Source organism: Taudactylus pleione, unplaced genomic scaffold, assembly GCF_031769625.1.
Source record: "Taudactylus pleione unplaced genomic scaffold, aTauple2 ptg000095l, whole genome shotgun sequence".
Classification (NCBI taxonomy): Eukaryota; Metazoa; Chordata; class Amphibia; order Anura; family Myobatrachidae; genus Taudactylus; species Taudactylus pleione.
In genome coordinates, this window is record NW_028284497.1 from 5,289,936 (window position 1) to 5,316,079 (window position 26,144).

General features: G+C 42.9%; 1 protein-coding gene across 3 annotated transcripts in view; it reads right to left on the reverse strand.

The window, feature by feature from the left end:
- Positions 1–1,306: 1,306 nt before the first annotated feature.
- LOC148526527 (protein KHNYN-like) overlaps positions 1,307–26,144 on the reverse strand; it is a 44,049-nt gene continuing 19,211 nt past the window's right edge. For 2 of the 3 annotated variants that reach the window (XM_088469919.1, XM_088469918.1), the window contains 5 exons: positions 12,371–12,501; positions 9,291–9,387; positions 3,505–3,612; positions 3,263–3,370; positions 1,307–3,187 (listed from right to left, as the gene is read on the reverse strand). In XM_088469919.1, the coding sequence (XP_088326045.1) occupies positions 2,902–3,187; positions 3,263–3,370; positions 3,505–3,612; positions 9,291–9,387; positions 12,371–12,501 (730 nt within the window). In that variant the 3' untranslated portion in view covers positions 1,307–2,901. Of the gene's footprint in view, positions 3,188–3,262; positions 3,371–3,504; positions 3,613–9,290; positions 9,388–12,370; positions 12,502–26,144 lie in introns of those variants that run through there. The other variant, XR_015878223.1, reaches the window with a different exon arrangement.

Consider the following 26,144-nt stretch of genomic DNA (forward strand, 5'->3'; position numbering starts at 1 on the left):
TTTTGATCACTGTTTCAGAATTCTACAACAGTGATATTGGGGCTGCTGCAAAATGAGAGCTATACCAGTTTGCATACTGTAACCTACATACAATCTGCATGAGGTCTCGTGTGCAATTATGTACACAGCAGTACCACATGCAATCTGTCAGCACTTTTGGAACAGTTCCTAGTAACCTGCACTTGTAGTATCGTGCAATTTAATGGTCCCTATTTTCAGCCACAAATATGCAGAGTTTATAAGCACTGAAATGCTTAAATGACACATACGGGAATTGGAAAAGCTCCTCATCTGTCACAGAAGGGTACCTCAGCTGTTAACACTATGGGAAAAGGACGGAGCATTTGTTTTTGAGCTCAGGGTGTCAGTGTACATAGTGCTAGTACATTTTTCTTAATAAAACAAGTCAGTATTAAACAATTCAAGAGGCCCCTGGTCACAAGCTTACAATATATAAGAAATAGGAATGTGATACATGAGTTGAAATTTCACAGACTGCAATACTGGTTAATTTATTCCTTCACTGTCATTATAGCGCACACATTATGCAGCGCATTACAAAGAGTATTTAGCCATGTTAATCAGCTTAAAATATCCCATAGCACAGACACAAATATACACTAGGGCTAATATTTCGCAGAAGCCAATTACCCTATCTGTATGTGTTTGGTTTACTCTGTTAAAGTGGGTTTACTCCCACTCTCCAAACACGTAAACTTGTTTGGTCAGGAATGAACTCCAAATCTCAGTGCTGTGACGCACTACGCCACTGTGTTCTCGCCATGTGGCAACACTCTAATGGGGCAAGTCATTTCTGGGTGATGATTGGTAGCTATGTGCGAATGCATACACTATTGTACATTAAGGTAGCACAACATTGCCTGTTTCCTGTGCACGTCTGTGGGTTGCACGGCAAAATTGGTGGTGTTGATGGTCGTAAGGTGCCAGAATGAACATTGCAACCATAACACAATATTGAATTGCCCCATGAGACAAGGACACAACAAGTCTGCCTTTATCTGTGCTTTGGATAGAAGCCAGGTATATTCTATAAATATTTCTACTGACCATGCAACAGTGTAGTAATCTATACCAACCAATCAGCTTTCATTGTCAAATTTGCACTAGAAGGATCAAAGCTAATTACTGTTAATCACTGCAGAGTTAAATGTTCGTAATTGTCTTGCGTATTTGTTACCTATTGAATGCAGGATTAACATAATTTACAGACTTACTGTAAGGTATATTAATATACCACTCACCCTTAATCCACAATTAAAAATATATTTTTTACAATGAAAACCTGTAGAAAAAAAAACACATTTATTTAAAATTTTACGAAATTACAATGTAGGGTCTTAAACTGTACAATTATTTCTTTTCTTTTTTAAACAAAACAGATAAGTCAAGTATCAAACACATAGGGGCATATGCAATTAGCCGCGGGGATGTCCCCGCGACTAATTGCCGTGCCGGTCTTATTCAATTGCGCGTGAGTTCTCGCAGTTGGACTTTACCTCGCAGCTCCTGGAGGTGCGAGGTAAAATCCTCGTTAATACAATCAAATCGGCCTCCCGCTCAGGGAAAAACACGTTGATTCCACGTAAACTGCGTAATCAATGTGTTTACGCATGTGAGTCCCAATTTTTTACGGTGCGGGGAAAAGGCTATTTAATTGAATAGCTTTCCCCACGCCGCAGGGATTTAGGATGGCAATTAGTCGCAGGCGCAACCCCGTGGCCAATTGAATATGCCCCATAGACTTGTGGCTACAATTTCTGGCAACAACCAACTGTAAGTATTTTTAACATATAATATTTATTAAAATTAACATTTATTTATAGAAAACCAGCATAGTCCTCAGTGCTTTGCATTTGGACACAGACACAAATAAGTAATGAAACAAAACTGATAACAGACAGAGGTAAGTGGGTTCTGCTCACAGTGCTTTACAAACCTAAAGAATATAATAGCATTGGAAATAGATTTTTTTTTTTACCATATTGAAGAAACGTGTAAATGATTTATTACTTCTTCTACTGCCAGTCATCTAATTTTTAGTAATTTGGGCAATACATTTTTATAGTCAAGTATCACTTTGATTGCCAATTAGAAAAACATTTAGTCACCATAGGCGAGTGTAACAGTGTATCCTAGACGAAATGGGCCAAATTTTATAGCGTGACAGTTGCGGCGAGTGGTGAGATTTTGGCAATTTAGCCATGAGATTTACAGATGGGTTCTCATACACTATTGCTGCAGTCACGCCACACAGCCCCTCTCGGCACGCCATGCAACTCTGCTTAGTCCGAGCATTTTTTACACATCCTTTTCACCTAAAAATGTGTCTTAAGGTGCATACACACGGTACGATCTGTTCAATGAACGATATCGTTGAAAGATTTCCCTTGAACTTTCTGTAGTGCAGGGCAAACTATGTTGGGTGTACACACTAATAGATATCTGATAAATATCAGTGTAGTCATCCTGACACATCTCTGAACAGGCAATTCTTGACGATATCGCCCAGATTGGCCTGCATGTACGGACGTCCATGCGGGAGTGCGCATCATTGGTCATTGATTGCATACGATATGAATGATATATCATTCAACGATATCGTTATTCAAATATATCGTACCGTGCGCACCTTTAGTCGCAATGTGATACAACTAGGATGTTAGCTACATTTCAAGAGTACATGTATTATTATTGTATGTTTGCTTTTGTCAAAATGTATGGCTTGATTATGTTTCAACATTCTATGTGTATACTGTCTTGCTATTTGTACTCCTTTTGGTCTTCCCCAATAAAATGACTTTGTTTAAAAAAAAAATATATATATATATATATATATATATATATATATTGTTGGCTTTCCCAATTTGACACTTAAATTGTTCAAAACTTAAGGTTAATAATAAGATCTGAGAGTGCATTGATGTCACTCAGGAACGGCTCTCTCTGAAGAATAAAATCCACTTTTGTTTCTTGACAGGGGAAAATGCTTAAAAGATCATGTCTCAGCCTTTCAGTGTCTATGTGAGAACGGACATCTGTGTCTTCTCTTCCTTTATGTCCACCTGGCTTCCTATCGCGAAGATTAAGGACTACTGTCTGAGATGATGGCTTTGGAGGTGAATGGTGCATTCTTCGAGCAGCAAATGAGTGACCTTTCGACTTAGGCCTACATGAAAGGAAATAAAGTTAGGAATATAAAATTGTTCAGATAGTATCCAGAACTATTTGAAACTATTCTTACTTGGGTAGAGAGCTCTTAGTGAGAAACTGGTCCAATGGTGGTCCATTTCTTCCCAGAGGGTCATCTGGAACCATGAATAGGTCTCCAACAAAGGTGTACTGCAGTAGTCTGTAAGGCCCCCAAAATTTGGTACAGGGAAGAAGAGAGCAGTTACTGAAATAGACATTTGTTTGCAACCACATCAAATGAAAAGTAGGTGTGTATGTATACTGTATATTAATTTAAAATGTGATTGTAGTCACCTGTCCTTTATTATATTCTGCCAAGCTTGGGATTCTGCAAAAATGTCTCGTAGATAATCATTTGTGACTATTACCCCGTCTGTCCTCTCTGCCAGCTGTAGCATAAACCTGTGTTAGATTAGACAGTACAAGCTGCTATAACTCCTTCATACAATTAGACTACATTTAGCAATTGATGTATTAAATGAGCTTTGACCCACACAGAGCATTAGGATACATCAGTGGTTCCCAAACTCGCTCCTCAAGGCACCCTAACAGTCATGGTTTTAAGGATAACCATGCTTGAGCACAGACAATTTAATTAGTACCTCAGTCAACTTGGTTTATCCATCTGTGCTTAAGTATGGATATACTTAAAACCTTGACTGTTAGGGAGTGCCTTGAGGACAGAGTTTGGGAACCACCAGATAATGTGTTAGGGCAACTTCAAATCCTGCGGTTTTCCGATCAAGAAAAGATGGACAATAAATTGTATTTGTTTACTGTTCCATTATCACACCAGAGAAATTCCAGTCAGAGAACTGCATGGAAAACACTGTTCTGTTGAATTAATGTTGCATGCATACTGGGCTATTTATTCCATTCAATTATCAGTGCATAACCCACAAATGTATGTAGAGATTTATTGTGATCAACCAGCAGAGATCTCTGCTCAGACTCCATGTGCTAAAAATCAATGATGGAGGATGTAAGGCAACAGTCCATACACGAGGGTAAATTTACTATGCAGTCCTTTTCAAAGTAGCAGGATCTTTGGTAGTTTAGGCTGCTGGATTTAAAAGGGGTAATAATATTAAATAAGGAGAGTTATGGTAAAACTTACCTTAGTTAACTCTCTTTCTTTGAAGTCCATAAGGTCCACAAGGAGACATTGGGTGTAGGTGGGACCTGGAAGACCGGACACCAACAGCAAAGCTTTCAATCCCAGGATGCTCCGGTCCTTCCCCCTATACCCCGCCCACAGCCTGAGAGCACTTCAGTTTTGTTAACAAGCCCAAGGCAGGAGCAGGATAGAAGAGAAGGAAGGCTGGTACACTGAGGAATCATACTCATACAGAGAAGGAAACAAGTGACCAGGAGAAGAAACCCATAGAAGCTAGGCGCGTCAGGGCGGGTGCCCTGTGGACCCTATGGACTTCGAAGAAAAAGAGTTAACCAAGGTAAGTTTTACCATATCTCTCCTTTTCTTCTTCAGGGTCCATAGGGCTCCACAGGGAGACATTGGGGATGTCCCAACTGCTTTGGGGATGTCCCAAAGCAGTTGTTCAAGGGCAGGAACGCTCCTAAGCTGATAGGAGAACCCTACACCCGAAGGAAGCATTCTGAGAGGCAAATGTATCAAAGGCATAAATCCTAAGAAAGGTGTAGACAGAAGACCAGGTGGCCGCCTTGCACAACTGTTCAGCTGAGGCACCACACCGAGCTGCCTATGAGGGACCCACAGAGCGAGTAGAATGAGCAGATACTGAAGCCGGTTCAGGAAGGCCAGTCTGCGCGTAAGCCTGTGAGATAGTCATGTGAATCCATCTGGCCAGAGTCTGTTTGTTAGCTGGCCATCTCTTCTTGTGAAATCCATATAGGACAAAGACGGAGTCCGATTTTCTGATGGAAGTAGTGCGGTCCACATAGATCTTCAGAGCACAGACCACATCCAACGAGGCTTCACCTGCTGAGAGGTCTGGTGAATGAAATGCTGGAACCACAATTTCCTTATTCAGGTGGAAGTGAGAAACCACCTTGGGAAGGAAACCTGGGCGTGTACGAAGGACAGGCCTGTCCTGATGAAATATTAAAAAGGGGGAGCGACATGAAGCGCCCCTAAATCAGATACACTACGGGCAGATGCTATAGCCAGAAGAAACGGGGTCTCCGCAGTGAGCCACTTGACATCCACTGATTCCTGGGGTTCGAATGGAGGTTCCTGAAGTGCTTGGAGCACCACTGACAAATCCCATGGTGCCACAGGAGGGACAAAGGAGGTTGTATACGAAGAACACCTTGCATGAAGGTGTGAACATCCAGTATAGTAGAAATTCTGCACTGAAACCAGATTGAAAGTGCAGGTCTCTGCTTTGTCAGAGATGCTAAGTGGAGGCCTAGATCCAGTCCAGCCTGAATAACGGCAAGAATTCGAGAAACCTTAAAGACTTGCGGGTCATAGTTTCTTGGAGCACACCATTGGAAATTTGTATGCCATATTCTATGGTAAATCCTGGCTGAGGGCGGTTTACGTGCTCTGAGCATGATCTCGACCACAGAGCTGGAGGAACACTTAGCCATTAGGATGGAGGTCTCAAGAGCCAAGCTGTTAAAAATAGACTAGCTATGTCCGGATGTAGTTATGGACCCTGAAACAACAGGTCTACTCATAGAGGAAGTTGAAGACAAACATCTATGGAGAGCCTTTGAAGATCGGAGTACCAATGACGTCTGGGCCAAGCCAGAGCTATGCACAGGACTGTGCCCCCTTCCTGTCTGAACTTTCAAAGCACTCGAGGAAGTAGAGATATTGGAGGGAAGAAATATGCCAAATGGAAGTTCCATTTCACCAACAATGCGTCGGGGTCCTGTGTTCTGGTTCCATAAATTGGAAGTTTCTTGTTGCGTCTTGAGGCCAAGAGATCCACTTCCGGAAGACTCCATTTGATCACTAGAAGCTGAAAGACTTCTGGATGTAGAGACCATTCTCCTGCATGCACGTCCAATTGAGAATCCCCAGGATGAATACTGCGGAGATGGCTGGGAGATTGCGTTCGGCCCATGTGAGAATGCGGGACCCTTCTGTCGTTGCTGACTGACTTCCAGTGCCCCCTTGGTGATTGAGGTAGGCCACAGCCGTGGCGTTGTCAGACTGTACTTGTACTGGCCTGTTTTTCAGAATATTCTGAGCCAGAGTGAGAGCTCTGTAGATGGCTCAAAGTTCCAGGATGATGATTGGTAACACTGCTTCGACTAAGGACCATCGGCCCTGGAAGGAGTGCTGGCCGGTTACTGCGACCCACCCTCGGAGGCTTGCATCCGTGGTGAGGAGAGCCCAGTCCGGGATCCAAAAGGGACAACCCTTGTTCAAATGGGAAGTCTGTAGAGACCAGGCTAGGGACAGGCGAACCTCTGGGGGGAGGCTCATCATCTGGGATTTGAGCCGATGGGGTAGCCAGTTTCACCTGGAGAGGATCAGGTGTTGTAGGGGCCTGGAGTTAAACTGGGTGAACTCCACCATGTCGAAGGTGGACACCATTGATCCCAAGGCCTGCATTGCAGAGTGAATTGACACTCGACGATTGTGGAGCACTCTGCGTAATCTGTGCTGGATTGCGGAAATCTTGCCCGCCATTCGGAAGATTCTCTGAACTCGAGAGTCCAGTAGGGCTCCCAAATGTACCATCCTTTGAGAGGGTGTTAGAGAAGATTTTTTTCCCGTTGAACAGCCAACCGTGCATTTGAAGAAAGTCAATGGTTATCTGGGGAGCTGCCCAACAGCAAGAGATCATCCAAGTATGGGAGCAGTCTGATCCCGTGATGATGAAGAGAGGCCACCATAACTGCCATGATCTTGGTAAAGACCCGGGGGGCCGTTGAAAGGCCGAACGGCAGAGCCTGAAATTGGTAATATTGCTGTGGTATAGCAAACCAGAGATATTGTTGATGAGAAGGCGCTATAGGTACATGTAGGTAGGCGTCCCGATTGTCTAGAGGTACCATAAAATCCCCAGGCTCCATAGCTAGGGTAATGGAACGGAGGGTTTCCATACGAAATCTGGGCACCTTGATATACTTGTTCAGAGATCTGAGATTGAGGATAGGCCGATAAGACCCACTGGGCTTCTGTACTAAGAAAAGGGTAGAATAATAGTCCTTGCCCCGTTGTGAGGAGGGGACCAGAATTATTACTCCTGGATGGCTATTTGGAGAGGGTCTTGGTTGGATCCGATGGAGGTCCTGTGCAAAAGAACTGCTGGGAGGTCGCCTCAGGAATGAGAGGGTGTGTCCGTGGGAGACCACTTCCCTCACCCAGGCATCTGACGTGGTTTGATGCCAAACCTAGGCGAATTAAAGATGTCAGGGAGAGTCCCGCCCTGTCAGGCTGTAGGCTTGTCCTCAGACTTGGCAGGTGGATGTCTAGCAGCCCAGGCCCGTTTAGCCCTAGGCTCGAAGGCCTTGGTTGATGTCTTCTGTTGTGGAAAAACTGACCCTTGGCTCTTCCTTGAGGGCGAACGGACCGAAAAGATGACGTTCCGAGGCTTTGTATTATATGCAGAGGGCAGGAACGCCATCTTGTTAGCTGCCAAAGTAGTCACAATTTTATCCAATTCTGGACCAAATAGGATGTCTCCTGCATAAGGCAGAGACTCTAGAGCCCGTTTTGATTCCGAATCTGCTTTCCAGGAACGTAGCCAAAGAGGTTATGGATTAATAGATCTACAGTAAAAAAGTAGACAATGTCTAGATAGACACCAGATGTTAGAAAGGCAATAGGTTGACAGGGACAAAGGGTTGACAGGGGCAATAGGTCGACATACTAAAGTTAGACATGAAAGAAGGTCGACAGGTACAAATGGTCGACAGGGTCAAATGGTCGACATGCATATGGTCGACACATGGTTTGATTTTCTTTCTAACCCTAATCTTCACCCTAGCCCTCTGATGTCTTGTAAGTCCTGCTCTGCGGGCTTAGCCACAGAGGAGGAGGAGCAGCATTAGGTTGCTTGTTATTCTTTCCTCTGCCAGCCATAGCCACAAGAATAACACAATACACAGTATGATATAGTGCAGTGAACATCCTGGATAATATGGCACAGTGTATCGTGCAACCGCGTTATAAAGTATGTGATAGCACTCACAATTATATAGGACATGTGAGGTACAAATGAACCCCCTATACGGGTATGTATGTCAGGGTATAGTAGAATAAAGGGAAAGGTATAAGCTGTACAGTATAGAAAGTAGAGATCAGCGCTAGAACAAGTCACATACAAACACAGAAACACATTACATGTTTACAATGAGCACTACAATCATCTACACAGACCACACTGGCTGGTATGATATAGCGCTGTATGACCTGGCCCGTGGGAGAGGTATACAGAGAGACTGGACCCAGCGTTCCCGAAGACCTGCTTGTAGAAAATGGCTGCCGCGTGTCTTTGGGGGGCGAAGCAGCCCAGGGAACACCAAGACCACAGTGGAATGGCACCTTGGACTGGGGAAGGGGCTGCAGGGAGAGCGTCTTCTCCCCTTGCTGACATTAACCACCGGGTCCCCTGGTCTCTACATATGCCCTGCGCCAGCATGTTATATGCCCCGGTGGTCTAATGGAGTCGTGGGCGCACTAGCGAGACCGGAGGCAAGACTGCGCAACAATGCAGGTACCCGCGAACGGGGTTCCGCCTTACCTGCCCCCTAAATTCCGGGCTGCAGTCTGGGGTCTGAGGAGCCTGCTAGCTAGACCCCCTTCGGTAGCTCCCCTGGGAGTACCTAGCACAGGCTTGAAGTCACGGCGCCTCGGAGGGGTGACGGGGCGGCAGCACAGACATCCTGGGATTGAAAAGCTTTGCTGTTGGTGTCCGGACCTCTAGGTTCCACCTACACCCCAATGTCTCCCTGTTTAGCCCTATGAATCCTGAAGAACACGCCTGGTTTTGTATTTATCCAGCACATGAAACCATCAAAGAGAAGCTTCGGCTTTGAGCTGGGTCACTTGGTATATATTTACATCATGGACTTGCAGCCTGAATAGTCTCAGTCATGTGTTTTGTGCAGAGCATAGGCAATACATTCACTGTTACCTGTCATCATAAGATGTAATTCTTTTGCCTTCAACAGTTCTTGATGGGGTGTAAGAGAGAAGGCCGAGATCGTTCAGCTCGGTCAGAAAGTGCTGCTCTATGTGGAGACAGAAAAGGATGACTGAGAGCTTGCGTATAACTCTCCTCCCTAGGCTCAGCTATGTGGGTCAGGTTCAGAAATTTACTTGTCAGTAGTTATTTTGTAGAAGAAGCAACACATAATGCTTACATTACCATCTTAACAGTGCTACTACCATTTACTAATTTTGAAAGAAATGATAGTAGGATACATTGAGTCTTTGCTGGCTATGAAAAACTAGCAATGCATTATGTAAAGAATGTGCTTTGTTTTCCTTTTCTACAGTATGCGAGATAAAGATAAGGTTTAAGAAAAAACATACAGTATCATAGGTTATTAGTAACCCCTAGTGATTCAGGGATGTAGTTCAGATCCCGGAGCGCACAATGCTGGAGGACGCAATACAAATGCCAGAACCCTGACAAGGGTCAGAAGCCCGGCTCCACAATCCCAGCGTCTGCGATCCCGAAGGTGTTTTAGGATTAGGGGTGAGGCTGCGAGAGGGGAGGGTTAGGCTGCAGGACATGTGGGTTAGGGTAAGGCTTAAGACCACCCCACACGGTACGATTTTTTAAACGATATGGCCGTTTTCGATAGATTGGAACAACATATTGTTTAGAAATTTGCCATGTGTGGGGATGCTAATGATGCGATGCACGATTCTGCTGGTCATTGGTCGTGGTCAGTGATCTCTTCAATAGGCAGAAAGATCACCGACCTGTCTTTCACGATTTGCCAAACATCGTTCCGTGTGTATGCACGGTGAACGATGTGATGAATGAGACAGATGCACCAATGGATCAGGGAGATCCGTGATGCATGCATCTGTGTGTAAACAAATAAACACAGATGCATTCGACGGATCAGTGAGATCCATCTGTACTTCTGTGATTAAAAAAATTTCAACCTGTGTAAAAATGAAAAAAAAAAAAACGGCGTAACCAGCACTGGGCTCTGAGCCGGTCCTGGTTATGGAAATACAGGGGACAAAAATCGTAAGGGCCCTCTGTATTTTCCATGACCGGCACCCGGCCAGAGCATTACCCCTAACAGCTAATCAGCACAGGCCGGGGATCCCATTAAAGGGGTCCCCCATCTCCAGGGCACCCCAGGGACGCCTTTTGTCCCCTGTATTCTCATAACCTTAATGGTTCTCACCATTGAAGTCAATGGTGGGAACCGCTCACTGGCTGAGAGGCGGAAGCCAATGAGCACTCAGCACTAGGATTTCTACACACAATTTTTTTTTTTTCTTTTTACACTGGTTTTCATTTATTAACACAGAAGCAAGGACGGATCTCACTGACCCGTCCATGCATCTGTGTCTTTATTTTTTTATTATTACACACAGATGCATGTATCACGGATCTCCCTGATCCGTGCATGCATCTGTCTGCTATCACACACAATCTAATGAATATGCAAATCATTAGATCGTGCACGATAGATCTGGTGTACATTGTGCAGCTTTTGCTGCACATCGTGCACTGGAGCTGCCGGGGAGAATTCAAGGGAGATCGTTAACAAGACTGGATCGTTAACTACATCATACCGTGTGTACCCACCTTCAGTTTACCGCAGGCGTCAGCATTTCAACCATCAGGATTTTGACCGCCGGCATTCTGTGCGCCGGGATCACGTACCTAACGCGGGATTTGGTCAGGAATTTGGGATGGGCGACAGTGAAAGGGGTTATTAAACAAACAAAAAAAAGGTGGTTACACTATGAGGTGAAATATAGCTAATGGGGAAATATCCTTTTTTAGATGAAGGTTGGGGAACAGAAGAGTTTAGAAAGATTATTGAAAAACAGTAACTTTACATGACAGGTTGTGGCTATTACAGTAACAAAAACCTTGTAGAATACACAAAGCCACCTGATATATTAAATAAAATAATGAGTGGATGGATGGATGCAACTGCACATGCATTAGGGCCTGCATAAGCAACTTTGAACAAAAGCGGGTAAAGCAGTCATACATATCTCAGCTGCATCTCCACTTGTGGCTTAGTGGGTTTAGGTGGATGCCAAATTGGTAGTTGCACATAGGATAAGTATGCCATGGGCTTGTAGATAATAGGTGAGCGCATGCATGGATCAGACTGAGGCCCTGATTCAGAGCCGGACGCTCTGACAGAGTTCTCGCTCTGAATCAGGGTGTCTTTTTTTTTTTTTTTATGGAGCGGCCTCCTGGCCCAGGATGATGGTCACGATGGTCAAGACCATCGTGACCATCGGGCTTGCGACGAGACCCTTGTGGTAGGGTCTCGTGGCCACAAGCCCCAGAGAGCTTTCGGCTCAAACAGAGCCAAAAGCTCTCCCACTGACATCACTTGTGATGTCAGTGGGGCCGCCCTCAGACGGTAGGCGTTCTCATGGGAACGCCTCCGTCCGGGCTGCCACCTCCCGGGCCCGCCCACCAAAGGGTGCGTGCTGTCACTCAACATCGACAGCACGCCCCCTTTGGTGCGAGACCCGGAGCGATGGAGAGCCTGTCGCTATCCGGGTCTCGCGCATGCGCACGACGGAGCCGGCTCCGTCGTGCACATGCGCTCTGGGCCACCATCGACCCGGTTGCAAGCGCTCAGCACTTGCGACCGGGTCTGAATCAGGCCCTGATTTCAGACAGATAATTTGTACCAGGTATAGGGCTGGTGCAAATGTGTGCAGATAGTGATGACAGCTAGTTTCACAAGCGGTTGGACGGGGCTGGAGAAGCAGCACACTGCTCATTGCTGTGCAGTGTCTGCTTACATCGTTTGGAATAGATACGTAGTGTATTGTACAGATACTGTATATTTAGTTATGCGACTTGGTTATATCAGTTAGATCTTCAGCTCAGTAATAAACATGCTATAAACATTTTCATATCTTCATGTGGTTTTAGTGTATATTTAGGTATTATATATTAAGTTTACAGTATGCAGTTTACATGTCCTCCATAGATATTAGACATATAAATGTAGTCTCTAGACCATAAAGGCTACTTTAGATGTGTACCTTTGGCATTACAGTCCTTCTTCATTCTCCATTGGGGCACAAAAACAGTGATGTTGCGGTGTCCTCTGTCCCAGAAGTATTGGACAGCCAGCGCAATACCGCGGCAGGAGAAAAACCGGTGGAAACCGTGTCTAGGGAAGAAAGACTAATATTAACTCCTTTTATGAACAATGAGCAGCATGTCCTGCAGACATTCTGGGTCATTAGCATTGTATGTATCTTTTAATACTGAGTAATATTAACAATTGATAATATTCATACATTAAGGGGTCTATTACTAAGCAGTTTTAGGAGACAGAGTGAAAAGTGATAAGGTGCCAGCCAATCAGCTCCTAACTGCCATCTCACAGGCCGTTTGAAAAATGACAGTTGGGAGCTGATTGGCTGGCACCTTATCACTTTTCACTCTGTCTCCTAACACTGCTTTGTAAATAGACCCCTAAGAGTTTGCAAATATCTTGTGTACAGAAGAATTTCATGAAACAAGGCATGAAGTAAATAATATCAGTATCAGACATTATCAGCTTCCATTATCATTTGTCAGCATCAAATATCATTGTTCATTATAATCAAACATGTGAAAATTGTGGGGTCAATTAAATTAGATCGAGTTTGCAAAAGCGAGTTTGTTTCATCAAACTCGCAGACATCGCGTGAATGTGTGCTTCCAAAAAATGCAATATTCAATTAGTAATGCCAATTTGAGGTGAGATTTCGTGACTTTTCTACAAAAAGCGAATTGGGAGACACCAAAAATTGACAACTGAGATAGCAGGACCATATAGAAGACTCTTAGTGGCTTTAAGTAAAGTACTGGAGGTTCTTAAAAGGTGTCAAATGGCTTTTTATTAATGCTTGAAAAATTAGAAATGAATAGCAAGCAAATTCAAGTGTTTCAGCATTTTGGGGTACAGGAAAATGTCTGTAAAGTGATTATTCAATGTTTTAATACCATTTTGTAAAGAGTTGGAAAAGACCGCTTTTTAGCTCCCATCTGCAAATTGTAAAACCCGTCTCCCATCAATAGAACATCTCCATCTACCTGTCCCACATCATTACACCTTCACATAGCTGTCCCACATCATTACACCTTCATATCCTGTCCCACATTATTTATACCTCCACATACTTGTCCTACATCATTTACACGTCCACATCCCTGTCCCACATCATTTACACCTCCACATCCCTGTCCTACATCATTACATCTCCACATACCTGTCCTACATCATTTACACCTCCACATCATTACACCTTCACATCCCTGTCTGACATTATTTACACCTTCATATCCTGTCCCACATTATTTTTACCTCCACATACCTGTCCCATATCATTTACACCTCCACATACCTGTCCCACATCATTACACCTCCACATACCTGTACCCCATCATTTACACCACCACATACCTGCCTCGCATCATTACACCTCCACATACCTGTCCCACATCATTTACACCACATACCTGCCTCGCATCATTACACCTTCACAAACCTGTCCCACATCATTACACCTCCACACACCTGTATCCCGTAATTACACCTTCACATACCTGTCCCACATCATTACACCTTCACATACCTGTCCTACATCATTACACCACCACATACTTGCCTCGCATCATTACACCTTCACATACCTGTCCCACATCACTTACATCTCCACATACCTGTCCTACATCATTACACCTCCACATACCTGTCCTACATAATTACATCGCCACATACCTGTCCCACATCATTACACCTCCACATCCCTGTCCTACATCATTTACACCCCACATCCCTGTCCTACATCATTACATCTCCACATACCTGTCCTACATCATTTACACCTCCACATACCTGTCCTACATCATTACACCTCTACATACCTGTCCTACATCATCACATCTCCACATACCTGTCCTACATCATTACACCTTCACATCCCTGTCCCACATCATTACACCTCCACATACCTGTCCTACATCATTACATCTCCACATCCCTGTCCCACATCATTACACCTCCACATACCTGTCCTACATCATTACACCTCCACATCCCTGTCCCACATCATTACACCTCCACATACCTGTCCCACATCATTACACCTCCACATCCCTGTCCTACATCATTACATCTCCACATACCTGTCCCACATCATTACACCTCTACATACTTGCCTCGCATCATTACACCTTCACATACCTGTATCCCATAATTACACCTTCACATACCTGTCCCACGTCATTTAACCCATTATTGAGCTTTATAGAGAAATTCACTTGAAAATTAACATGTTTTTATTGTCAAAATTATGCTATTTAAAACCCCAACAAGTTTGGGAACCACTACACACATTTGTTTAATTTTTTACATTAAATAGAACTCTGGGTTGAACTGCTAATTACTCAATTCCTTCTGTACCAAGTTGCTATGCAGCAACTTGGTACAGAAGGAATTGAGTAATTAGCAGTTCTATAACTCACAAAGAAATGTAAATCAGTGCTGCGCTGTCACCGAGCAGCTGGTTCAGATGGAGGGTGCCAGCTCCCAATGTAAACAATAATGATGAGATAAACACAAATGAACCTGGTAGCTTTAGGCTATAGCAACACAATTAGTTGTATAACAAATGATAACATATGCATATATGTCTGACAATTTTTTTACATGAATAATGTAGATTGAGTATACAATCATTTGATTTATATAATCAATACCAACAATAAATATAAATTATAAATTATTAATAATTTGGAGTTGTGCACCTGAGATTTGTCTGTTTTTGTGCCTCCAATTAGTCTCATCAGGTAGCACCTCCCATTATATATATATTACAGGGTGTGCAGTCCAGAAATCTTTCCCATATACTCCATTTAATGTGCTTTATTGCACACCTGAGGGAAAGGAGACGCCCTCAGTCTGGATTAGCACCCCTACCTTATTGGTTTAAAAGCATGGAGTCTGGTAATAGATATGCACACTGGTATTAGGCACAATTCTAGGTAAGTCCTACAAGTTTTATATACTGTAGTGCAACTTTGGTTCATTTTTGGGGCGTGGGTCCCCCTGGATTGCCTTGGTTGATCTGTTTCAGGGCACCGCATTATAACACATTTTTCTTTTATAACACATTTTAACCCTTCACTGTTTGTTTATTATACATGTACCTCACTTTTTTATTTTCTTTCTTTATATGCAGCTGTGGCTGCTCTTAACTATCTCTTTTACACTGCACTTTTCTTACTATGGCGGTGCCCTGGGGTGGCTTAGCTGGGCCAGTTTGGGGGTGTCCTGCGCTCTGGATTTGAATCCTAGTATGATAGGGACCTACCCTAAAGAGGTTACCTGGATGTGGTGGGTAGGCCCATAACCTTGGCCAAGATTATGCTAAAAACCTCTATTGATTGCAAAATTCTATTGCATTTATATATTATTAATAATTTGGAGTTGTGCACCTGAGATTTGTCTGTAAGAGTGAATATATTGCCAAACAACATCTAAAAAAGCCATTACAGTTCTGGAACAACATCCTATGGACAGATGAGACAAAGATCAACTTGTAGCAGAGTGATGGGAAGAGAAGAGTATGGAGAAGGAAAGGAACTGCTCATGATCCAAAACATACCACCTCATCAGTGAAGCATGGTGGTGGTAGTGTCATGGCGTGGGCATGTATGGCTGTCGATGGAACTGGTTCCCTTGTATTTATTGATGATGTGACTGCTGACAAAAGCAGCAGAATGAATTCTGAAGTGTTTCAGGCAATATTATATGCTTCAGAACTCATTGGACGGCGCTTCACAGTACAGATGGACAATGACCCGAAGCATACTGCAAAAGCAACCAAAGAGTTTTTTAAGGCTAAAAAGTGGAATGTTATGCAATGACCAGGTCAATCCCCTGACCTGAATCCGATTGAGCATGCATTTCACTTGATGAAGACAAAACTGAAGGGAAAATGCCCCAAGAACAAGCAGGAACTGAAGACATTTGCAGTAGAGGCCTGGCAGAGCATCACCAGGGATGAAACCCAGCGTCTGGTGATGTCTTTGCATTCCAGACTTCAGGCTGTAATTGCCTGCAAAGGATTTGCAACAAAGTATTAAGAAGTGAAAGTTAGATTTAGGATTGTTTAGATTGTCCCATTACTTTTGGCCCCTTAAAAAGTGGGAGGCACATATAGAAGCCATTGTAATTCCTACACTATTCACCTGATTTGGATGTAATTACCATCAAATTAAATCTGAAAGTCTGCAGTTAAAGCACATCTTGTTTGTTTCATTTCAAAGCCATTATGGTGGTGAATAGAGGCCAAAATATGAAAATTCTGCCAATGTCCCAATATTTATGCACCTGACTGTTCATACACACACACGTTATACGCATATGTTATCATTTGTTATACAACCAATTGTGTTGCTATAGCCTAAAGCTACCAGGTTCATTAGCGCGGTTCATTTGTGTTTATCTCAGCAGTTCTATAACTGGCTGATACATAATAGATTGAAAAAAAAATATGCACAGACCAGTGCCCTGTATTGGGGAACATACATTTTTACACTCTTCAATATCAATCTGAGGTATGATGTGGTAAGTAACACAGCACCATACATCACTCATTATTCTTACTTACCTGAACACTCTGGCAAATTAAAATATACATTATGTATTTAAATTAATATTGTATAACATCTGTAGTGCAGTGTTGAAGTTCAGCAAATCACAAAAATAAACAGAAGGAGATGTAGTGAACATTTTAAAAAACATACACATAACAGTTGCATGCAGAGAAGCTTACAGTCCAATTTGGAGGAGGGGAACTATAATAATGTTTGCAGGGTGTGGACATAATTAAAGCAGCCTGCAGGTGTGTGGTTAAGTAATGACTGACAGATGAAGAGAGTAATGGTGCATACACACATAGCGATCTGCCAGCGATATGATTGCGCTGGCAGATCATACTGCACCCTCCCTGGTGTGTTGGATGACCTATATAGCTCATCCAACACACCAGCAACTATAGCGACCCGCGATCAGGGCTCCCTATAGTAAGCTGCTCGATATCGAGCAGGTTGTCCAGCGTGCAGGTACGATGGGCGATATCACTATCGCCCATACGTGCCTGCACATCGCTGATCGTTCAGCGATTGGCAGGGGCGAAAACCTGAACGAAAAGTGAATGATTTGAACGATAATGATATGCTTGATATCGTTATCATTCAAATCGGGCAGTATTATCGCTGCGTGTGCACGCACCATAAGAGAATGCTTGTTCTGTTTCTTAAGCTGCATACACACGGGATGATTTTCCTGAACGATAACGATATCGTTCAACGATAAATCGTTCATTGTTATGCAGTGAACGATCGACCAACGATGTGCGTTCCCGCATGAACGATAACCATATCTATGGTCTTTCATGCATGCAGTCCAACTTGGACGATTTTGTAAAGATTTGCCTGTAAAAACATAGATATCTATGATAGCTTTACTGAAATATCTATCAATCAGTGTCTACAACCAAAATAGTTTGCCCTGCACTACAGAAAGTTGGAGGGAAATCTTTCAACAATATCTATGGTTGTTCAAGTTGTAACGTGTGTATGCACCATAATGGAGCATACACACGGTTAGATGAACGATGAACAATTGAACAATTTTACCAATGATTTGAACGATTTCAGACAGTTCTAAAATGAATTAAATCATCAAAATCTGACTGCAAACACATCAGAAGTCAGATATCGCTATCTGACATGCGGGAACGCGCATCGTTCATCGTTGCAGGCTCACATGTCAGATTTTCTTTCAGATATGAACGATTTTTTAAATCGTTATCGTTCAGATCTGACACAAAATCTGACCGTGTTTGTATGCACCATAAGAGGTCAGGTAAGAGGGATGTGTTTCATACCTGAGTAGTAATGTGGATAGCAGTGATTAACAAAGTGGGAAGTACTCTGCATTGCCCTAGGTGGGTGCTAAGAGACAAGAGGGTGTCTAAGGGGTGCTAGAGGGGTAAACATACTGACTCTTTGCTGCTTGGAGCCAGACAGGGCTAAATACACCTTAATGCGCAGCTGTAAGACCAGAGTTGGAGAGGAAAGAGAGCAGGTAGGATGTAAGGACGAAAGCTGTGATTAAATAGGAGGATCAGTGCTAGAGAGTGGGACAAAAGGCACAAGAAGTCTGACAAGAAGTGAACTTATGAAGAGAGCAGTGACACAGAAAATAGCAGATAAGTACTCTCTCTCTCTCTCTCTCTCTCTCTCTAATTGTTTTCTGTGTGAATTGCTTTTAGTGTTATAAATTAAATAAAAATGTTAATTCCTTTATTACTATCATTAATCAATACTGTTATTAATTAAAAACTAATCAAAACTTTGAATCATTTGTTTTGCATAATGGTCCCAGTGAGGGGGGACGTTAGAATAAATTTATGGAACCGAGCGGCCAGAAAAAGTCTGAGAATCCCAGGGAGTACAGTGTGTGACCACTGACCAGTTTGTCCATTTTGAATACTATTTTCTCCTCTAATCATGGGAGTGTAGAGCAGAGTACCCATTGTAAGCAGCAAGTGGCCGTTTCCCCAATCCGACGTTTGAAAAATTCAAGTCAGGTAATTGGGGAAATTTTTGAAAATCTCCAATTTGCTGATTCCAATCATATTTTGGATTTCACGGGTGTCCCAAGGATCGAGGAATTGAGAGGCTCCATCGCTAATGTATGGGGTCCATAACTGTCATACCATATAGCAAACAATCATTACCCAGCTGCTGGGCGATTCCACACAAACTAAGGGGCCTATTTATCAAGGGTTTTTTTCATAAAATTATGCAGAACCTACAGTTTAAGCATAAGTTTATGTATCAGCGCTACGTACTAGCAGCCTCATGCAGGAGAATACAAAGGCTAATTAGCGCTCCAGATCACAGTCCCTATTATTATCAATGGAGACTACAATCTGACCCTATGCACTAAACTCCAAAAGCAAAGCTTTTCGGAGTTTGGCCCCGCTGGTTTACACCATCTTCAGATGGCAAAACCAGCTTTATGCCTATCTAGGCATATTCACATACGATAGATGATCCCTCTCCTGCAGCCTCTGGAAACTGACACTGTGTGCAGTGAGGTGTCAGACTCCTCCAAAATGGCAGAGGTGTAACTCACAGGGACAGTGGTTATCACTAACACTGTCCCTGCAAGTTACCTTTAGTACATAGGGGGGGGGGAGCGGGGGGGGGATTTCTGTAAAAAGTAAAGTCTGTAGTGAGACAGACAGTTACACAATTATTTTATAAATAGGCCCCTAAGTGACTGATAGCAGTTACACAAGTAGGTAAAGCAGAAAATGTATTGGAATGTACAGATGTTTATGTTACACATTCTTATTATTAAACAAAAAACTACCTCCATTTACCTAACCTGATCTTTGAATACAACAGCCTGTGTGATCTGTTCACTACATAACACCAACATGCCTACTCCACATAAAAACACAGCTCATTTATGCTTTAAAGGGAAAATAAAGTTAGATAAACCAGTGGTTCTCAACTCCAGCCCTCAAGTACCACCAACAGGTCATGTTTTGTGGATTTCTTTGCTCATGTAAAGGTGAGTTAATCTATTTTGCTGGATCAGTAATTATCCCATCTGCTTCCACAGACTGAAATCCTCAAAACATGACCAGTGGGGGAAAATTGAGGTTGAGAACCACTGAGATAAACCTTTTTATTTGCCTTGGTTAAACATTTTTCATCATTTGTACCTGTAAGGATGTGCTTATTTGATATTTATTAGATTCTGATCTTCCGAGACTAACTATTCACCACCTTATTAGGGGTCTATGTATTAATAATCGTGGCATTGCCGCAATTATTACCAATCTGTATTGTGACGGATATTTTCAATTTGAATGAAAATATCCCTGGTATGTACAACTGTAACTCAGAGAGACACCAGTAGCACCAACCGCTGTCCCTGCGAGTTACATCCCCGGGATATTGGAGGAGTCTTTTACATTTGTTAAAGACTAATCCGAGGAAATGTGACACTACATTTTAGATTCAGGGGCCAACCAGAGGCTGTGGGAGAGGGATCATAAGATTTGCTCTCCTGCAAACATGCCTCCATAGGCTTAAAGCGGTTTACACTACTGAGAATGATGCAAACCTACGGGGCCAAACTCCGAAAGGCTTCACTTTGGTACACGGGGATCAGACCATAATGGGGATTTTGGTCTGCAGCGCTAATTAGCCTTCTGCAGGAGATTTCACAGAAATTAGGCTGTTAGCACATAACAATTCATAAGTTTATGCAAAATCTGTGGTAATTTTATGAAAAAATGCTTGATAAATAGACCCCTTAAGCATTGGTTCAACTATGAAAATGATTTTGTAATTGAGCTTTTTTTTCATACTCATGCGTTAAATATCGATGTAGTAAATATACCCTTAAAAATTAAAAAAAAAGTGTCTGAAAACTTTAGAAATAGTCAACGCCATTAGTTGTTACGAGTCATGGAAAGTATCAGAGTCACGTTGCAAAGTGTAGATGATAAAGTTATGGGATTGAGAGAGTGAAGCAGAAGAGAATATGTTAATGTTCAATTATAAATAGAATGTATTTTCCCTTAAAAGAGGAAGTGTCACTTTTTGCTAGGCAACTAACATTCTCTATTAAGATATAAAGAGAAGCTAAGGCACTATTCAGTTAATACTTTATTAAAAATACCAAAAATAAATATCAAATTAATACAAAAAAAAAAAGGAATAAGAAAAAATAAGGCATTCAAATCGGGACTGACGTAAGCCCGACGGCCGGCATCCCGATTGCTTTATCCCGGCGAGGATTAAATGACAGGCGTCTAAATCTAGACGCCTGTTATTTTTCCGACGCCGGCGCCCTGCATCCCGATCGAAGGGATGCCAGGTGCCTCCAGCGGACAGCTGCGGGGGGGGGGGGGGGAGGGTTAGGTTTAGGGCACCCAGGGGGGACTTAGGGTTAGGCACCCCCCTGGGAGGGTTAGGCTAGGGGAAGGGGGAGTTAGGGTTAGGCACCCTCGGGGGGAGGCTAGGGTTAGGCACCCCCCCCCGGGGTGACAGGTTTAGGCAGCGGGGAAGGGGGGGGGTTAGGTTTAGGCACTTAGAGGGGGGATTAGGGTTAGGCACAGGGGGAGAGGTTAGGGTTAGGCACCCCTAAGGAGGGTTAGGGTTAGGGGGGTTAGGTTAGTTTGTACTTGCCTAGGGACGATCAGGATTTCCAGCGCTGTCGGGCTGCCGCTACCGGGCTCTGCTGATCTGTCGAACTTACGCTGCCAGGAATCGAACTGGCAGCCACGCGTAAACCGGTATTTCATACCGATTCCAAAAAAATAATGAAATATGACTAAAAACAAAATATTACACTTAATCGTTAAAATGAAAAAATAATAACTGCCTTCAAGCCTAGATGAACCATTAAATTAATGGGCTATTCCCTGAATAAAAATACACATCACAAACATCACATAGACATGTTAATCAGACACTGCAAACAAACAAAATCTGTAGCTTGAAATCATGCTATTAGAAAAGCAGTGAGGACTTTTCTGTAGCTATAAAAAGGTAATATGAACGCTTTGGCAGCAGACTCCATACAAACAACGTGAGTAACCAGCGATGCGAAACATGACCTCCCTGACGACAGGCCAACATATAAAGCGGTCCGTACACACTGCCCAACCACCTGGTACGCTGGCCCCCGCCGCATAACGCTGCATGTGGTAGTTAGCCGCATCGCCCGATTGGACTGTATGTACAAAAGATCAGACGATGCGACCGACGATCGCACCAGAGCTCGCAACCCACGATGTAGTGCATACACACTGCGTGATCTGAACGATTTGTCATTCCGATGCGTTGGAATTGGCCAAATCATTAACAATATCATGTAGGGGCCTTAAAATGTTCACAGTAACAAATTGTGTATCCAATTAGTAATATTACTATGTCTCATTGAAAAAAATATGAGAATAGATACATTTGTATAGTCAATATGTATGTTGCAGTTTCAATTAGCTCAGCTAAATACTGCTGGATGTCTTTGGTTCTGCAGTAGCTCAAACATGCATATCCAGTATTCCTTGATTACCATTAAGAGTAATAGCACATCGGAAAAGAAAAATAATAAGCCGTAAAAATATCACATCAAACATACAAATGTAAAAGACCCATATTCTGCCCAAAGAAGAGCATCGTATAGCAGCGTAAATGTTAAGAAAAAGCAAAACTAAAGATTACAAATCAGATATTACAGTGCAGCAGCACATCATTGTCAGAGTAATAATAAATGAGACAATGTAAGAGCTGATCATCTTAGTAATTCAGGGAGACAATGTAATAGCTGATCATCTTAGTAATTCAGGGAGACAATGTAAGTAAGAGCTGATCATCTTAGTAATTCAGGGAGACAATGTAATAGCTGATCATCTTAGTAATTCAGGGAGACAATGTAATAGCTGATCATCTTAGTAATTCAGGGAGACAATGTAATAGCTGATTATCTTAATAATTATTTTTGTTCAGTATTCACTACTGAGAGAGAGGGAAAGGGGCCACAGTAAAGTTGCAGGTGTAATCAGGAAAATGAGGTAGGAACAAGCACATTTACAGAGGAGAAGATTCTAACAGAACTCTCAAAACTGAAAGTGGATAAATCAATGGGGCCAGATGGGATACTTCCAAGGATACTAAAAGAGCTTAAAGGGGTGCTGGTAACACCATTAACAGAATTATTCAACCAGTCACTAGCTACTGGAGTAATTCCAGAGGACTGGAAAAGAGCAAATGTTGTCCCACTGCACAAAAGTGGAAGCAAGGAAGAGGCAAGCAACTACCGACCAGTGAGCCTTATATCAGTAGTAGGGAAATTTATGGAAACACTCTTAAAAGAAAGTGTCATAGATTATCTCAAATCCAACAATTTGCAGGATCCCAAACAGCATGGATTTACTGGGGGGAGATCATGTCAAACAAATCTAATTAACTTTTTTGACTGGGTGACTAAGGAAATAGATAAAGGGGGGTCATAGATATAGCTTATCTAGACTTTAGTAAGGCTTTTGACACTGTTCCACATCACAGACTGTTAAATGAACTGGAAAGCATGGGATTGGATACAAAGATAGTTGAATGGATAAGATCATGGCTGCAGGATAGGAAACAGAGAGTTGTAGTAACTGGAGTGCAGTCTCACGAGGGAAATGTTACCAGTGGAGTACCTCAGGGATCTGTGCTTGGACCAGTGCTTTTAAATATCTTTATGTGTGACATTGCAAATGGTATTGAAGGGAAACTATGCCTTTTTGCAGATGACACAAAAGGTATGCAACAGGGTAGACACACCAGGAGGGGTAAAACAAATGATTGATGATCTATGTAGACTAGAGGAATGGTCAAGAACATGGCAACTACAGTTTAATGCCAAAAAATGCAAGATCATGCACTTGGGTCTCAAAAATCCAAAGGCTAAATATAGTATTAATGGCACTATACTGGAAAGTACTGAAGAGGAAAGGGATCTAGGAGTCACTATTTCAGGTGACTTACAGGCAAGCAAACATTGTAACAAAACAATGAGGAAGGCAAGTCAGACGCTTGGTTGCATAGGGAGAGGAATCAGTAGCAGAAAGAAAGAAGTGATAATACCACTGTACTATCAGTTGTTCAGTTCTGGAGGCCATATCTCCAGAAGGATATAAATACATTAGAGACTGTACTAAGAAGGGCAACTAAAATGGTGCACGGTCTACACCACAAAACGTACCAGGAAAGACTAAATCATAAAATGTATAGTTTGGAGCAGAGAAGGGAACGGGGGGACATGATAGAAACGTTCAAATATATAAAGGGTTTTAACAAGGTACAGGAGGGAGACATTCTTCAAAGAAAGAGAAGTATTAGAACAAGAGGACATGTTCTGAAACTGGAGGGTGGTAGGTTCAGGGGAAATTTGAGGAAAAAATATTTCACAGAAAGGGTAGTGGACAAGTCGAATAGCCTCCCATCAGGGGTGGTAGAGGCTTAGACAGTAGAGCAATTTATACATGCATGGGATAGACATAAGGATATCCTTCAGAATAATTAAGGATCAATAAGGGTTGAGGTAACAATATGTTTAAAAATGGGGCAGACTAGATAGGCCAAGTGGTTCTTATCGGCCGTCAAATTCCATGTTTCTATGAGACTCAATTACCAATATGAACAACAGAAAATGAAGTGTGGGAAGGGGAGACAATCACTAGGATAACTAAATGCATCATTTGGTGACAGAAAATTAATACATGATGTTAAAGCATTTTCTGCAAAATAAGTATGCCAGTATATGATCTATTCCTAGTGACCCGGAATCCAGGAAGTTCTGAAATCCAGGGAGAAATTAAATGAAATTGCTATGTCCCAGTGATGATGCTATATACACAGATGTGATCATTGATCTCCTCCACCTACTTGTGAGCGTTTGTCAGGAGCACAGCTATACTAGGTAATGAGGAAGAAACTGCTGTGGCACTGTGGAGCATTCTTAAATTCCTAAAAGAATCCAAATCAATCGCCTCACCCTCACTTACAAAGCCTTTAACCAGGCCACCCCATTCATCTCTGACCTTGTCTTTATAAACTCTCTGCCACTTTCTCCATTCTGCATCTCAACTCCCTGCAGCTTACCACCTCCCTAACCCTGCCTCAAGATTTCTCCCACCCCGCTCCTAACCTATGGAAGGCTTTCCACTTGCCCAATGATCTCTCACTGGCCAAGCCTGCCATGGTATCCGGTCAACCCATTGCATGTCTAACATCTGGAATCTATCTAGACATTGTCTACCTTTTTACTGTAGATCTTTCAATCCATAACCGCCTGCCATCACCCACAATCCCACTCTACCTAGTATTATACCATACTGGTTCCTGCAATGGCCGTCATTATAACACACCCACTTGGGGAATAATCTTAAGAAATGTCCACGAATGTAAGTCATGTTATGTTGGGAACAGAAGGTCCCCCCATGTTCTGAGTCATTAAATCCCACATGCATCGCACAGATATGAAGATTAATGCAATCCATAGTCAATAGCTGATTAAAAGAAAATTGAAGGGCGTCACACGAGCAAAATAACAGTGCAGCTAAGGGCCCCATGCATCTGCCGGCTGTTTAAATGATTCTCCGATCCGACTGGAACCGCCGATCTGCGAGCGGAAATTCCAACCAGAGGCCATCGATGAACGCTGATTCGTCTGAGTAACTGTGAAATTCTTCATGTTAGAGATCCCCAATTTGCTGATGTTAGATTTCACCGATGCAGGAATTGGCCCTATACACCGCATGCATGGGGGCTTTACGTTATTCAGAGAGATATACCATTCTTATAGGGATGTAGTTATGAGACCAGTCTCAATACCTACACTGAAATCCCGACAAGGGACTTAAGAAAGGCGTCGAAATACCAACACGTATATAAATCCCACCGGAATGCTGAAGGACGCCAGACAGAACAGGGCTAGGGTTAGGTTTTTTGGGGGGGAGGTTAGGGTTAGGCACAGTTAGGTTTAGACACTAACAAGGAGAGCTAGGGTTAGGCTTCAAGAGGGGGGAGGGTTAGGGGGGGAAGGGGGAGGGTAAGTATACTTACCTGACCCCTTTCGGGATACAAATCATCGTGTTGCTGCTGTTGCTATGGAGGCATCCCGACAGTCGGCATTACATACCCATTCTGTTCTCAACCCTGGTTCCATTATATTATAAA